A 16,160-nucleotide genomic window follows, 5' to 3' on the forward strand; every position below is an offset into this window, starting at 1 on the left:
TTCATTTGCGCGTTAAATTAAACCAAACAGTAATATAAATCATTTTTCAAAAAATATAGAATGTCTCCGTATTTATGGTTCGCTGGGGCTGCAAATGCACGCAGACAAAATGCAAAGATGGAGTGTAAATTTCAAGTCCTGTGAGATGGCCTTACACTGAATGTAGCTAACTAGGAATGTGTGCTCGTTCAAAGGTCAGCTGCTTTGATTTTTTGCTCGGGTGCCGGAATGGCCCACGACTCAGTATAAGGTTCTATTGTTATTTGACCTTGACAGGCCGGGACCATCCCGAAAGACTTCTTTTTGGGGGTGTGGGGCAATAACGTAAGAAACGATAATGAATATAATTTCAGAAACGAAAGCCATTTAATGTTCGTTCATTAGAAGAAATAACGTCGGCATAGAAGGAGTGGTATTTCGGGGCTGCCCTACGCACAGACACAATGGAAACTGCAAATATAATGTAAGTAACTCTTTAGATGAGTTTATACCGCAATTTAATTACTATACAGTAGCTTTAAAGACAGGTTAAGTTGTACTTGTTCGTTCTATGTGGCATATTGTTTTGTACCGCGCACTATCTTGAGGAGAACCATCTCCTTTTACGGAAGCACCTCAAAACCTTCCTCTTTGCTTCTGCTTTCTCTCTCTCTCTCCCCTGCTACAACTGGTCCACTGTCTGCGACCTCGGTCCTGGGCCCTTCCACTCTCCACCTGCACTGCCTCCCTGTCAACCCCTGCACTGGGGGACTGTCTCAGTATCCTACAGCCCCCCCTTGACGTATAATACCCAGTTGCACTGTCCTAGCTATGAAATAATTTCCCGACCTAATATATAAAATGAATAATTTTAATAAAGATCTGATGGTGAGACTAATTTCATTTTTTATGTTTTTAAAACAGGTACATCCTTCATTATTGTATGTGTCACGAGTACCAGACACCGGCGGATGGCTTTTTCAACCGCCAGTTGCTTCTCCGCGTGAACAACGTTACCACCCTGACCATTTTATGGGACGATCGCCAAGTACAAGTATGCCCTTACGCGGTACTAACGGCTAGATGCAACATACAGACCGTTGTGGTGGCCTAGTGCCTCGTTGTTGGAACAGCCATGCGATTATCAGTGCGACCGAAGAGCTTATTTTATCGTAAACCAACACCCTGTGTACTGCACACGAACATAGCTTGCCTCAAGACGAACTATTTTGGATCGAGAGCAAAGAAAAATGCAAATCGCTGAATATTCTCTAAACATTTGATGTCCAATAAATGTACTTTGCCAAATGTACAATCTTGCCGTTTGCTTTTAAACCACAGTTTCATATTCCGAATTGTGGCGCTGTATTGTGAGATGATCTAAGACCCTGTGTACAGCAAAGGAACATCGCGTGCCTCAAAACGAACTTTTTGGAACGTGAGCAAATAAAAATGAAAATCGCTGAATATTCTCTAAACATTTGATGTCAAATAAATGTACTTTACCAAATTTACAATCTTGCGGTTTGATTTAAAAGTACAGTTTCATATTCCCAATTGTGGCGCGCTGTGTTGTGAGCTGATCTGTGTTGATTTCCGGGTTCTGTGTGGAGTCGCGTAGAAGACGCCTGGGCGCGTTTGCCTACGCAGCACAGTGACGTCACGGATAGAGGCGGGGAATATGAATGTTTTGATAAAGTCTGTTTCAGGGGCGGGGGATTTGATTTAGTGCCGCAAAAGCAGGTGAGCCAGGTCGATGGGGGGAAATGATAGGATTATCAGAAAATGGCGGCTTATTTCGAGTGCGTTAATGGACGAAAAGTCGGGTAAGGTCCATAGGAAAGTTTTCTACGATCTACCGATTTATGCTTAAAAACACATGGCCGAACCGTAGGGACAATAAAAAAAAAAGTCCCGGAACTATCCTTTAACACTGAAAGTACACTGTTTCATGTGGTTTTAGGTATGTATGACTAGGCATAGGCCTTTAATTAATAATATGAAATATTGATTTAAGCAGACAAAACTTAGAGGTGTAGGGAAAAAACCCAGACAAAATACCAAACAATAAAAAATACTCACAAGTGGCACATATGACAAGGTTATTAAAATAGGCTTTTAAACATTACTTTTTTATTAAGCGGAAAAACATTCAATTAAAGGCAACAGCTGTTGCTTGTTAGAATCGCACTTCTTGTTCACTTACATTTTCTATAACAAAAGTCCATTCTTTGTCTTCGAATTCCTCTGCGTGTGGATCCTGAAAGAACAGATATTTTCCATGTGTTAATGAGGGAAAACTTTCTCTGGAAGCTAGAATGTGTCTATGATTCCAACAAAGAAGAAACGCTTCATTAACCCATAGCGCGGTCGCAAAGGTGGCCATTTTCATACACAGTTGCAGTTTCATGCAGTCAGACCCGGCCCTGGGTCCTGCGGGGCCCCAGGCGAAAAGTAAGTGGGGAGGGAGCCCCAATGTTCACATGTAGTGACGGCAGAGGCAGGGACACAAAATGCGCACACGTTATAAAAATGCAAAGATTTTAATTTAAAACCATGCCATGCAATGCCCAAATAGGAATGTACACATCATGAAGCGGGCATTGGGACTTTTCTGTGAATGGAGTCCTAATGCTATCGTTTTACAGTGGGCTTACCTTCTGAATGGATTGCTGACCATGGACTGGCCGTGACTGCAGGGGCTAATGGTGGGTGCTTAACTGCATGAATGGAGGGTGGCCATGCGGGTGTGAGCACCAGAGAAGATGGCTTCTTCCTGAATGGAGGGCGATGCATAGCAGGGGCTCTGATACACTCAGAGATGTGACAGCAGGGGCCTGTGCCACTTTAGGAGATTTCACAGGACGGAGACCGTGATTCATTCAACTGTGAAACTGCTCTCTTTTGCTGTGGGCCAGAGCCTGCTGAAAGGTGCTAATGAGTGCAATTGCAGAATGCGCATTCATTCTGCTCCTACTGCACGAGTCACTTGCCTGCAGGACACCCCAGGCCCCTCTGCTGTGGGGCCCTGTGCCACCGCAGAGAAGGCCCAGGACTCAGGCTGGCTCTCCATGCTGTTGGGGAATAGGTTCAAGCACAGTGCTTCCCAACTCGTGGTGCGCGCTGGTCTACATGCGGCTCAACCAGCCAGGCCGACCTCAGATTTACAAAGCGCAGGTGAACCTTCCCGAGACGGGTCCCGCTCGGGGTCCCTCTTGCAGTCCCACAGCAGGAGGGAAAAAGCTGGGATCTCTACTGACCAATGAAAAAAACAGAATCCAACTTCCATTACTCACTCAAAAGGATTTCTTGCTGAATTACTATAACAGACATTTTCAAATTTAAAATTGTGGGCATTCTTAGCAAGAATTACAATCGTAAATTTGAAACATGCATTTTACATAAAAGCAAAGACATGTTTTGGAACATTTAATTTCTTACGTCCCCAAAATGCTCTTTGCTTTTATACAAGAGGACAGGTTTGGCCACCCTCCTCCACCCCCAAGCAGTAGGGGCAGCCCAAAGTATTTTATCTTTTGGACAGAAGCGCCCTATTTCAGCAAAAAGCTCCCCCTTCAAAACAGGAGCAGGGAGCTTTTGATTTAAACAGGGTGCCGCCACCTTGGGGAAGCCTATCAAAGGCTGCCCTATTAAAGTGACAAGCTTCCCCTTCCAGCACGGGAGTGGGGTGATTTTCAATAGGGCACTGTGGACACACCCGCTCTGGGAAGCCTTGCAAAGGCTGCCCCATGCTGGCATGGCAGTGGTGCCCTAATCAAATGAAGAGCCCCCTGCTCCTGTGATGGAGCGCCCGGCGCCAGCACAAGAGCAGGAAGCTTTTTACTTAAATATGGTGCCTCCACCACACCAGCTCGAGGTGAGCCACTGAAAGGCATGGCAGTGGTGCCCTATGTAATAGAAACGTTTCTCTCCCCCATTCTACCGTGGCAGCAGTGCTCAACATGGGGTGGGGGTGGAGTTTTTCAGCTGCGTAGGACTGCACTGCGGCACCAGCATGGGGGAGCCTTTTATTTTACATAGGGTGCCACCCCCAATGTCGATTCAGCACAAAGGAGCTTTTTAAAGGCTCCTCCATGCTGGTGTTGCAGAGACTGTGGCACCCTATGTACATTTTAATTTGGCGCCCTGGGCGACTGCCCAGGTCACCCATGCCTAAGGCTGGCCCTGGCTAAGAGCTATGGATGCCCTACCCTTACAGATGTTCGGGATAAGGGAGGGAGGAGAAGGGGGCTGGAGAAAGGCTGATGGGCAGCACCCACACATGTTGGGCTGTACCTTACATAAAACTATACAGTGCAAATGAGACGTCTGTAGCTGCACAAGCAATACAATGGCAACACATTCAAATGTGAAGCTTCCTGTGATGTCAATGGCGTTGGGAGCCATGTGCAATCACGTACTGCGCTGCCATTGTTGTCAAAGGTCAAGTGAGCAATTCCTGATGTGATATCGCTTCCTGAAACATCTTTGAATTTGATTCACTGTCCCACCCACACTCACAAAGGGCAAGCAAGCATTTTATAAAACAGAATTGAAATGCTTCTTGAAGACAGCGGGCAGGGGTCACTATTAAGCAACTGACAAGATGGATGCAATGTAGAGAGACTGTCACTGCCTGAACATCCTGGCTGAATGATCCTAGATTGAGCTGGAAACCTACTGTTACACCCCCACACAAATTGGGCCAACCTACCCAACCTCAAAACATTAGTTCATAAGTTACACACCAAAGGTAGGTCACAACTACATTTAAAACAGCCGCACACCAAATAATAAATGATAATAAAGTGAAAAACGGAACATTCTTATTATTTGTGACAATCAAAACAAAAGACATCGTATGTCATAAGCTGTGATTCTATGGTTAAACAAGCATATGCAATGCCAACAGTTTGGGGCTTGTGTTTAGGCATGGGAAAAGCACTCACCAGGCACAACAGTAGTGGTATTAACTGGCCATTGATGGTAGCAGATGCAAAATGGTACGAGTACCTGGGCATCCAATAGCAGTACCTAGCAAATTCCAAATACTTGTACACATGCCAAAACAGTTGGCTTTGCCAATTCTGGTTTTTAACAGGACTTCAGTGAAGGACACGCATAGGGCTTTAAAATCGAGTAACTGAAGGCAGACCTGGTTAAGACATTATTATTACACCAGGAGTGGGTTTATAACTCCAATTAAGTCATTAACTCTCAGAAGATTTCTTTCAAAAAACAATGCGGGAGCTTTTAGTGCAATCAGTACTCCAAATAAGATATGGAAGTGGGAGCATTGTACTCCCTATTTTTTTTATTTTTTTAAACTGGCCACAAACTGATTTTTTAGGGAGCTAAATTGTTAGTCGAATTCCCCAATGAGAGTATTTTATAAGCAAGTTCAAATATGTTCGAATTGGAAAACAGAAAGGTTTAATGAATAATTATTTCGTTGCACCTAGTTATTTCAAGCACTTTAAGAGATGCACGTTTACTTCTTACGATCAGGCAGTTATAATAGTAGTTTCTTCCACAGTACTATCTGCACTACTGAGCCAAAAATATCCATGAAGATGTGTAGGGGAAAGCAGGGGCACAGGGTTGTACGTTTCTGTTTCCTATTTGTTTGTTGGGAGTCTAGTTACTCCATAATTATATTTTTTGGGTGTACTTGTCTGTTTTTAGGGAGTAAAACTTGCTGATACACCCCTTATCTGTATGGCTGAGTGCAATGTTTGAGGGTAAGTCTTGATTAAAGCAAGCTCAAAGAGTTCACATGAGGAGGTGTTTTGGGTGGGGCGGGACAGGAATTGGGAGGGAATGGCCATAGGGATTAGCATGGCCATGGGCCGTCAAAGGCAAATAACCAAACAACACCTACAAGGTGTGTGTACCTCCTCATATGCCATACTCTTACGCCCTGCCCCCTTTCCTCCATATGTGTGGGACAATCCGTCCATCGAGACGGGACCGCAGCACTTTTTAAGCATCAAAACATTAACTTTTTTGTCCTTCTTTTAATCTTACACGGGGCCACCGTGTGTGACCGCAGTCCTGCCTTCCTTAGCTCTGCCCACGCATAGCCCTGCAGTCTTTTTCTCTGCGCGGTCGAGGTCGGACGTACTTATGGCCTCACTGACACATGTGATGAAGTTCACCTCGGGCAATGACAAAATGGCAGTCCAACCCCCGTGGTCTGCGGAAGCCATTTTGATTCTCTCTCTCACACACACCAACATTCACAACGTTTGGTACCAAGGGGCCTGTTTTTGGGGCTGAGCAGCCTTTTCCATGTTATGTGGTTAATAGGAACCCATTCCGCCCTCCGATGGATTGGTGTGCTTGTTTTCCCCTGCCACACACATTCTCGTTCCCTACTACGTCCGCTCCCTTGGTTTACGTGGATCCAGCTGGTGGAAGGCAGTCCTGGCAACCAGCCGCGTTGCAATCCTGGGGCATGCCCCTCCAGAGCAGCACCTACCCACTCCTGTGCATAGACCTTCTTCTGAGGATGGATTTGTTGGCAAGTTCCAAACCCTTATACACCCTGACCCGATGAATGCATCTTTTAAGGATCTATACAAAGAAATGTATCCTAAACCTCCCGAGCCGTCACCTGCTCTGGCTACTCCTTTGCAGGTTTCAGTAGTGCCACAGCCACCTCCTCTTCCAGTGGGGGCCCCTCCCTCACCACCTCCACTTTCACCTGTGCTTAAGACTTAGTTGAGCAGTCAAGTCTGCCCACAGGGTCTGAGATGCCGCATGCTGAGGATCGAGATTATGTTCCCGTTGCACTGGATGAAGATCAAGCAGACCAGGATTGCGATGACCCGCCCCACTCCATTAGAGCCTTTCATGAGCGGGTAGTGGGTATGATGGCATTGCTAGTCCAATATCCTAGCCTCCGGCTCCACAGGAAGGCGTACTTTCTGGAGCCTTTACTCTGTCGACACATGAGCGCAAAGGACTTTTCCTTCAAAAAGGATGTCCTGGCCGAAGCACGCAAGGTCTGGGAAAAACCTCATTCCGGGCAGCACGTTGTAGAGGTGGTCTCGAGTACCTCCACCCAAAGCTCCTCCGCCATGCTGCCTAAAGGTTGGGAACCAGAGTGTGAAACATGCGCATTGCCAGTAAGAATACCTATACCAAAGAGAATCCTGGAATTAAGATTTCCATTGAGAAAGCCATACATGCATACACGACAATATGATGGCCATTTGAATGAAATCCTGGAGGAAGTGGGAAAAGCAAGCGAGAAAGCAGACTGGTGATGTTGTACAGACCAGGGATAACACACACGAGAAGAGAGTAAAGAGTATAAGCATTCTATAGAAATAAAGGAGGAGATGCTAAGCACGAGCAGCATTTTGGGCTCAAGATGAAGATGCTCACGCTACAGAAATAACAAAGACGACATCAAGTCATTTTTCAAGTGTACAGTCGCAGCAACGCAAGTAGAGAAAGTTTTCGTAAAGGCCAGCTATGTAGTGAATAGATTGCAGCGATCCACCAACGTACATGCATAGGAAACGTATGGACTTTGGATAATTCCCCAACGCACTTTAGCAGAGTTAGATCCAGTGAAAGGAAAGGTTTTCAGTGTGGCGCAGTCTGAAATTGGAAGCTGGACCATGGAAGTGAATCAAAGAAGGGTCTGGCTGGCTCAACACCAAGAAGTAAAGGCCACCTCAGGCCTGAATGTGCGCACAATGGTGCAGAACATGTGAAAGAACATAACCCCTGTCTCAAGTGAGGAAGAAGAACATTAAAGACGTCAGAGGTTCATCATTTAATAGTATTTTAAATACAGAAAGACTAAAAAATCATGGTCTGCAGTCACGTGGTTGGATGAGAATGGCTACAAAGACAAGCTGTATCGAAACCGAGAAGACAGAGTATGCTATACTCCCTCATATTCTTTAGCGCAGAGAACATTTTCACGGCTGAGTTCAAAGCATTAATTGACTTGCAGACTGTAAGGGTGATGATAGAGGTCAGGGCTAAATGGTGGGAAACTATGGTTATGACCAGCCCACTAGCACCTGGATGATGGACTGCGTGCTGATTGCGTAAGTGGAATATTACAGAGGGGTACAAGGGTGCCATCCAATTGTAGAGGGCCACGCAATAGAGAGCCCTATAGTTTGTATAACCAATGGGACGTTGTGTATTTGATGACGTTCATAGAAACCTGCCCTACGGGAGGGCTTAGTTGCCCCACCTGATGTTAGAGACCCAATCACCAACGTATACCTAGATGTTCCCTGTAAGCCTATCACCATTCAAGTAGGTTTTTGTAATTTGCAACTTGGTAGACGTCAATAATTATGCGTTTTCATTATAAAAGTGGGTTTTTTAATGTGTTGCATTGAGTGTGAAGATCGAGCGAACGCGCTGAAGTTCGTTGTAACTCCCTGTTTTAGATAATTGACATTAAAACAGTCGCACTTTGCCAACTTCCTGAGTCAGTTTTGATTATTGGTGTTTGAGCATGTTCTGCATCGCCATCCGTCCATCTCCAAGTATTGCTATCTCATCTTAAAGTGCTGGGTTGATTATCTTAGTTCAACGTGAACAGAAAAATTGACGCTCGCTACAAGCTAAATGCGTCCGAAGACATTCCCTTGACTGCATGTCCACTCCCCTTAACGGTGGTGGCAGAAGCTACGCTCCCGTCTAAGCCGTCCCCTAGATCCTCCACTGCAGCATCTCAAATCCTTTCCAAGGAGGACAAGCTTCTTGATGCATTGGGAAAAAGTATTTTCTAATTCGGCTCTTCAGCTGCGACAGGCTAATACCGGTGTTATCCTGGCAGCTGCTAATCTGAAGCTGTGGAAGGAGCTTGCTGAGTTTCAGGAAGGTATTCCTCCCGACAGGCTCGAGGATTGTAAAGGTCGGTTTATAAGAGGCCAAAGTTCTGGCTGAGGATCTGCTGGAGGCTGCGGCCCATCATGTCGACACTTCCACTCGGGGTCTTATGGTTGGAGTAGAGATCTCCCGCCAAGCGTGGTTGCATGCTACAAAGTTCTCAAAGGAGGTTCAGGAAAAAGTACTTGATCTTCCCTTCGAAGTTAAACTATTCCACTCCTTCACTGATGAGAAACTCACCAAACCAAAGGCAAGCACGCAAACGGCAAAATCTTTGTTGGTCCTTGCCAAAACCCCAGCTAAAGCAGCTTATACTCATCGGGGTCTAAAACATGGTCCTTCTCTGGTTTCAGAGGTTTCCTGGACCACCGTGCATGCTGGGCAGAAGATCCTGCTGTTGGGCCTCGCTGCAAGCAGCCAAGGCAAGGTGGCTGGTTTTTCTCTGCGTCAACAGCCTCCTCTTCAGCAACTGGGGGTCTCACCGCCGATAAACCAGATAAATGTTGTTCTCCATCAGTCTCACAAGACTCTGGTGGGAGGATGAAGATCTTCTCACCTGGAGGCATGGCAGACCATCGCAGAAGACTGATGGGTTTTGCCTGTCGCCGGGCGGGCTTCTGCTTTCCCCTCCCTCCTAACCCACCCTCTCACCCTCCTCGTCAGCAGACTGGGTTGCCCTCCCCCAGAGCTGAGGTACAGAAACTTATAGACCTCAGAGCAGTGGAGCGTGTTCCCTTGTGGGAGCAAGGGGAGGGTTATTACTCCTGTCTGTTTACAGTGCCCAAACCCAACCACGCTGGTCTGCACACTATCCTCAACTTCTTCAATTTCAATCTCTTTCTACCCAAAGAGAAACTCAGAATGATTACGCCCAGCCAGATTAAGTTCTCACTCCAGAACGGCGATTGGCTCAGTGTGGTAGACCTTCAGGACGCCTACATGCATATCTCGATCTGGAGCCCGCATGGGAAATATCTGCAGTTCTCCGTGGGAACGGAACACTTCCAGCATCGAGTGCTACTGTTTGGTATCAGCTTGACGCTGTGTGTCTTTACGAAGATGGGGGTCCTTGCAGCATTTCTCAGACTGCAGGTAGTTCATGTATATCCATGTTTGGACGATTGGCTCTTGCGCAGTCCTTACCCACAAGCCGCAACGGCCAATCTTCAGTCACTCCTCCAGCTCCTTTTCCATCTCGGGCTCTCAGTGAACTGGTGGAAATCGTCTAGGACGTTTGCTCAAGACCTGATCTTTCTAGGTTACTGTTGTGATACTGTCAGTACCAGAGTATTCCTGGCGGAAGACTGGATGGCAGACCTGACAACCACGTGCCAACTTTTCCTGCAGTCCTCCCACATGTCGGCCTGGTGGTTCCAGAGACTACTGGGCCTTATGGCCTCTTGCTAGTTAGCTCTACCTCTTGCACAACTGAAAATGAGGCACACTCCGCTTGCTCTTCGGAGCTGCGGGTCTCAGGCTATGGATCTGGACTCCAAGATGATTGCAGTTCCATCCTCCATGACGGCGGATCTTCAATGGTGGGCTTTGCCAGGAACCTTCCGACGGGAAGCTCCTTCCAGGAGCCCTGCCCACAAGTAAAGGTTACTACAGACTCCTTGAGGTGTCAGATTTGTGGATGCCCCAGGACAGGCGGCCCCATATCAATTACCTAGAGCTTCTGGCAATTTTTCTGGCGCTCAAGGCTTTTCAGCCCTCTATTATCAACAGTGTGGTTTGAATTTGCACAGACAATTCCGTAGCGATGTTCTACGTCAACAAACAGGGGGGCACCAGGTCTCATCTGGTGGATCCAGCTATCCAAATTTGGAATTGGGCGATCCAGCACAATGTCTGGCTTCAGGCAGTGCACATTCCGGGTAATATTAATGTTGCGGCAGACTCCCTCAGCCACCAATCTGCGGCAAGTTACGAGTGGAAGATGAACACTGATGTTCTCACCAAGATCTTCCAGCAATGTGGTGCTCCAGCGGTGGACCTCTTTGAAACCTCAACAAACAGGAATCTTCTTCTTTATGCTTCCTGGGACGGTCTCAGAGTGTCTTCCTTAGGGGATGTTTGAGACGGCTTGGGACAACATGAAAGCTTACGCCTTCCCTCCTTTGCTGCCGATTCATCGGTCGCTCTGGAAACTCAGGAGTGCTTCCAACTGCACTCTCTTCCTCTTAGCTGCTGGTGGGAAGCCAGGTTCAGGTTTTTGGAACTGCAGTACCTGTCAGTGTGCAACCTGATCAGGTTGCCGTAGATTCCCGATCTTCTTCAGCAGAGCAATCACCAGTTGTGGCACCCCTCCCCACAATCCTTCAGCTTGGTGGCCTGGTACCTGAGTTCCAGTCCTTAGCACAGTTAAACCTTTCAAAGGATGACATGCACATAATTCAGAGCTCAATACAAGAGCAAATGGCTTTGATTTTGTCATTGGTGTTTAACTAAACAGCTTGATTCCCCAACAGGCTTCTATTGACTGTCTTGTCTTTTTTATCAGACCTTGCAGCCTCTGGCATCCATTTTTTTATCATGCAGGACATACCTATCCACCAATGCGGCTGATCTGTCTACAGACAGTTGCTCTTTTTCACTGGCAAACCCAGTCAACAAGAGACATTTTGCAGGTCTTCAACTTTTTCCTCCGGTTAGGCCTCCTCATCCAAAATGGGATCTGAATGTGGTGCTCACTGCGTTGTGTCGTAAGCCTTCGAACCTATGGCCTCTACCAAGCTCAAGTACCTTTCTTGGAAAGTGGCCTTCTTGATTGTGGTAACATCTGAGAGAAGAATAAGTGAGCTTCAAGCTCTCTCTGTCGAACATCCAATCCCATCTTTCCACAAGGATAAGGTTGTGCTTCGTACTCATCCTTCTTTCATTTCCAAAACTGTCTCCGAGTTCTACTTAAACCAGTCTATATCCTTACCGGTTTTCTTTCCAAACCCGGTCTCCGATGCCGAGAGGGTTTTACACAACAGACATCAGACAAGCTCTCAAGTTGTACCTCGACAGAACAAACGAACTTAGAAGTTCTTCTATGACATATTTTATTTTAGCCTATTTGTTTGGAAAAAGTGTTGTAAGATTTTTAAAGAATTGCAGTGGCTGGGAAGATGAAATTCCTTTTCAAACTCTCTTCTGCGACGGTAGCTCACAAAGTGGCTTACCTCATTAGCCAGTTGCGCACATGGAAAATATTGTGCGCACAACAGCCAATCGGATCTGCACATAAAGAAAAATAATTAGAGGGAACATTGTTCACAACTCTGTGTTACATGGGGTGAACCAAAGGGGAAATCTGCCTCCAAAGCATCCATCTCTCGTTGGATAGCTTCATGCATGTCCGAGGTCTACAAAATTTAAGGCCTTCAGCCCCCAAAGGGCATTCATGCACATTTGATCTGTGGCAAAGTGGCTGCTGTTGCCTTCTAAAAGAATGTCCCTTGTGAGTCCATAGCCAAGGCTGCTACGTGGGCTTCAGTTTTTGCAGGCATTATTGTCTTGACCTGAGCTCCTGGACTGATGCCCAGTTCTGCCAGGCAGTTCTTAAGAATTGTTTACAATAAGGGAAAATTCCATCCTCCTGTTTTTCCTTTGGTTAGTGTTTGGGAATCTCCCACAAGTATGGAGGAAAGGGGATCGGACGTAGGAGTATGACAAAGTTACTCACCCTAGTGACTGCCTTACTCCGTCCCCTTTCCTCCATATGACCGCCCGCCGTCCCCCTCTAATAAGTAACCTCTATTTTGCTAAATGGTCCTTGAGCTGGCGATAGAAAAGGACTGATGGGTGATGTGCCGGGCAGAGCTCAGGAAGGCAGGGCTGCGGTCACGTGCAGTGGCCCCACGTAAAAATAAAAGGAGGACAAAAAAGTTCATTTTTTGATGCTTAAAAAGTGCTACGGTCCTGTCCCGATGGGAGGAATGTCCCACACGTATGGAGGAAAGGGGACTATGGATTAGGAGTAACGTAATCACTATGGTGAGTAACTTGGTCATTTCTCCCCACCATTACTCTAAAGCAATTGTATTGGCTTATAGGTGTTGCAAGCGACACCCAATAGCCCAAACTAAAAAGGTGGTATAAAATTCCATTAATTCAGACCCACACATTCTGCAGTAGCCTAGTTTTCATTTATTATGCTATCAATGGCAAAGGGTTAAGTGGCATGAGCTATTGAGCTGCGGCCCATTTCAGGGTGTGGCCTCCAAACGATTATTGCCTAATCGGCTACCAACAACCCCCACCATATAACACTTGGCAGAGGTCCTCAGCTTCTCCCCTGGGGTAATTGGTGCCAACCTCGCATCTGTTCATTAAAGGGATGCAGTGGAAGAGGGTCGGCACAACCCCTTTCCTCTCTTAGTAGCGGCACCGACCCCTGGCACGCGTCACTTTAAATAAGAGATACAATCCTGGATGATAACTACATCTCTTAGTTAAAGAGGCACCTCGGGAGGCCTGCGCCACCATTATGGAACAAAAGGCAGGCACAGGATTGTTTTTTTGGTGTCCAGTGATATTATCGCTGGAAATAACATTGAGGATTATTCGATATTTTTAAAAGGCACTAGCCAACACTTTCCCCAAATATTCTAGGACTGAATTTTGTTTATATAATTGCACCAGTCCTAAAATATACTGGGGAGGGTGTTTAGTGCCTTTAAAAAAAAATTCCGTACACCCTCGATGTTTTCTCCAATTATAATATCACATAACCTTTTTGTTTTATAACACCTGAAGCTCTCGCGCTTCAGTGGGAGCTTCAGGCTTTATAAAAAAAAAAGGCACTGGCTTTTAGAAGCATACCTTTTCTTCCATAATTGTAATGCCGCCCTATCAGTCCCGGGGGAGGTTGGGGGGGCGGGGGGTGAGATAGAACGTGGATGCGGCCACCTCAATTATGGATGAAAAGGCATTTTGTTCCCAAACCAGTAGCTCTCGCGCACAAGCGAAAACCTCTGGCTTTATAGAAAGGAAAGCCTTGAAAGCTGCCCACAGCTCATCAGCTGGCGCTACCGGGCCTTCGGGGAGCCGCGGCAGCGCCCACAGCAGCGGCTCTGCCCCGGCCCACTTAAAGTCCTGCCAATGAAGTCCTCAGCACATTTTCACTACACCATACAATGCGCCCTGCCGACACTACTGTGGCCCTACATATCCTTACCAAGCTTGTGCCTCCGGGAGGACCAGTCTCCCTGCACACCCAACCCTCATTCTTGGACTACCCACCTCTGCATGCCCGCTCCACATTTTTCTTCTCGTCTTGTTCCAGATGCCTGCCCCACAAACCCCCAGGGCCACCCCCAGCTGCTTACCATTAACCTTTCCAGGATGCTCCTCTTCCCGCCCTTCCTGTGCCCCTGCTATGTTGGCGGGCTTCTGTGGGCAGCATTTCCTGGGCAGCCTCTTTAATGGGTGGTCTAACAGAAAACTCATTACAGTCCGATTATGTTATATGGTATGCAGTGGCGTACCGAGCAAGGGGCAGGAAAAGGCACACTGCCCCCCCACCCCCCACAGGCCCTTTTGAGAGCCTGACCAAGATTTTTGCCTGTGGGACAGCTCTCCCGTTGGGCACCTCAATGAGGGTGCCCAACGGGAGAGGTGTCCCACTGCCAGGACAATGCCCCAAGGAGCGCCGGATATCAGAGGGGCTCTCACGTTGCTCTGTGTAAACTGAGCATTAGAATGTGAGCCATTGGGCACTGATGGGAGGGCGGGGGCACTATTAGCAGGGACTTGTGTCCCTTTAGAAATGTGTATGGGAGGGAGTGATCAGCAGTGAGAAGGGTGCATAATGCTTCAGGCTTTATGAAATAATGACTAGTGCGTTACCCAAGGGGGATTTGTTAGGCTCACATTCATTTGCACGAGGCTATTGTGACTGCATGCAGGATGGCGAGAATTAAAACTAAAGCCATCTTCTTGTTGCTCAACATATTTCTATGATGATGTATATAGTGTAAAGTTAATTATGAAATGGTAGTTTCTTATGTAATGTGCTTTGCTTCCAAGGCATTGCTATAAAGTATTATTTAAGCACATAAAATGCAAAGGGAAACCTTAATAAAATCTATATGAACTAAACCTGTGAATATGTGCTTAGTTGCTCAAATTGTCCACATCCCGGTGTCACCATTTAAACAAACTATGTGATCCTGGGCAGATCATTTAATCACGCTGTGTCTTATCTGCAGCTCTGTAAGTGATTCACATCAGAGCTTATGTTAATAGATCATGCTTTGTTTAAAAAAATCTTGACCATAAATTGTACTATTGTTATATATAAAGCAACTCTAGGTATTTTGCACCACAAAGTTATTTGCCACTTGGCTTACTTTTGGCAACTTATTCGAAAGTCACTTCCATGGTACCTCCAAGTATCAACGACCGAGGATGCTCTTTGCGATGTCCTTTTCTGTGAAATCATTTCTGTTGGCGCAATCCATATGCAAATTAGGAGGTTTGTATGCATTTTGCCCGAGAACGCATGGACAGAACTCTAATAGACGAGTACCCTGAATCTGTAATGATTCTGCATTTTCTTTTTTGTTGTTGTTGTAGAATGCCATAATGTTACCAAAAAAGTAGATTGGAGCAGGGTTGGGCGCGAATGAGACCATATGGGATTGCGTGCTGGGGGGGGGGGAAAGAGTAGCAGAACTTTTCATGGCTCGTACCCTCTAGCGGACCTCACTCCACTTCCATATGACGTCACAGTGCACAGCATTCCGAGTCATTGCCATTTACGTCCTGGTTAATATGGAAATCCAGTCTTTGTGATTGTCATGATGCCTACCTCCAAGGAGCCTGGTCCGACCCAGCAAACCCAGAGGCAGGCATCATTTCCCCCAGGGAAGTGCCAGCGGGCCCAAGCTGGGGCCCTTTGGACACAGTCCTGGCGCCTTAGGCGCCAGGCTCATGTTGGACCCCTGTCCTGGCGCCTTAGGCGCCAGGCTCATAAAGCTAGACATGTGTTCAAGTGTTTTAAGGTGCACTTACCTGATGCAGACCATGCTGCTACATCCAGGCCCTCTTGAGGCCTGAATGGAACTACTTTACCTGTGGAACTACTTTCCCCTGGGTGTGGTCGGGAAAGGATACATACCTGATCGGTGGAAGGATACATACCTGGAACTTCTTCCAAAGCTATTTAAACCACGCCGATCAGCAACTCACGCTTCGCGTTGTTCTGCTCCTCGCAGCTGGACGCTCACCGTGTCAGCTCCTGCATCTGGACTTCAGCCACGCCTGTCAGCATCCTGGGTCGCCTGCAAAGGGAGATAAGAGAGAATTGGGGAGAAAGAAGA

At 46.8% G+C, this 16,160-nt stretch overlaps 1 protein-coding gene across 5 annotated transcripts in view; it reads right to left on the reverse strand.

Annotated features, from left to right (window-relative positions):
- Window positions 1-16,160, reverse strand: part of EHBP1 (EH domain binding protein 1) — a 2,510,899-nt gene that overhangs the window by 2,175,342 nt on the left and 319,397 nt on the right. For all 5 annotated transcript variants that reach the window (XM_069608212.1, XM_069608214.1, XM_069608215.1 and 2 more), the window contains exon 4: window positions 2,186-2,239. In XM_069608212.1, the coding sequence (XP_069464313.1) occupies window positions 2,186-2,239 (54 nt within the window). The remainder of the gene's footprint in view (window positions 1-2,185; window positions 2,240-16,160) is intronic.

Source organism: Ambystoma mexicanum, chromosome 4q, assembly GCF_040938575.1.
Source record: "Ambystoma mexicanum isolate Mex_15411 chromosome 4q, UKY_AmexF1_1, whole genome shotgun sequence".
Lineage (NCBI taxonomy): Eukaryota > Metazoa > Chordata > Amphibia > Caudata > Ambystomatidae > Ambystoma > Ambystoma mexicanum.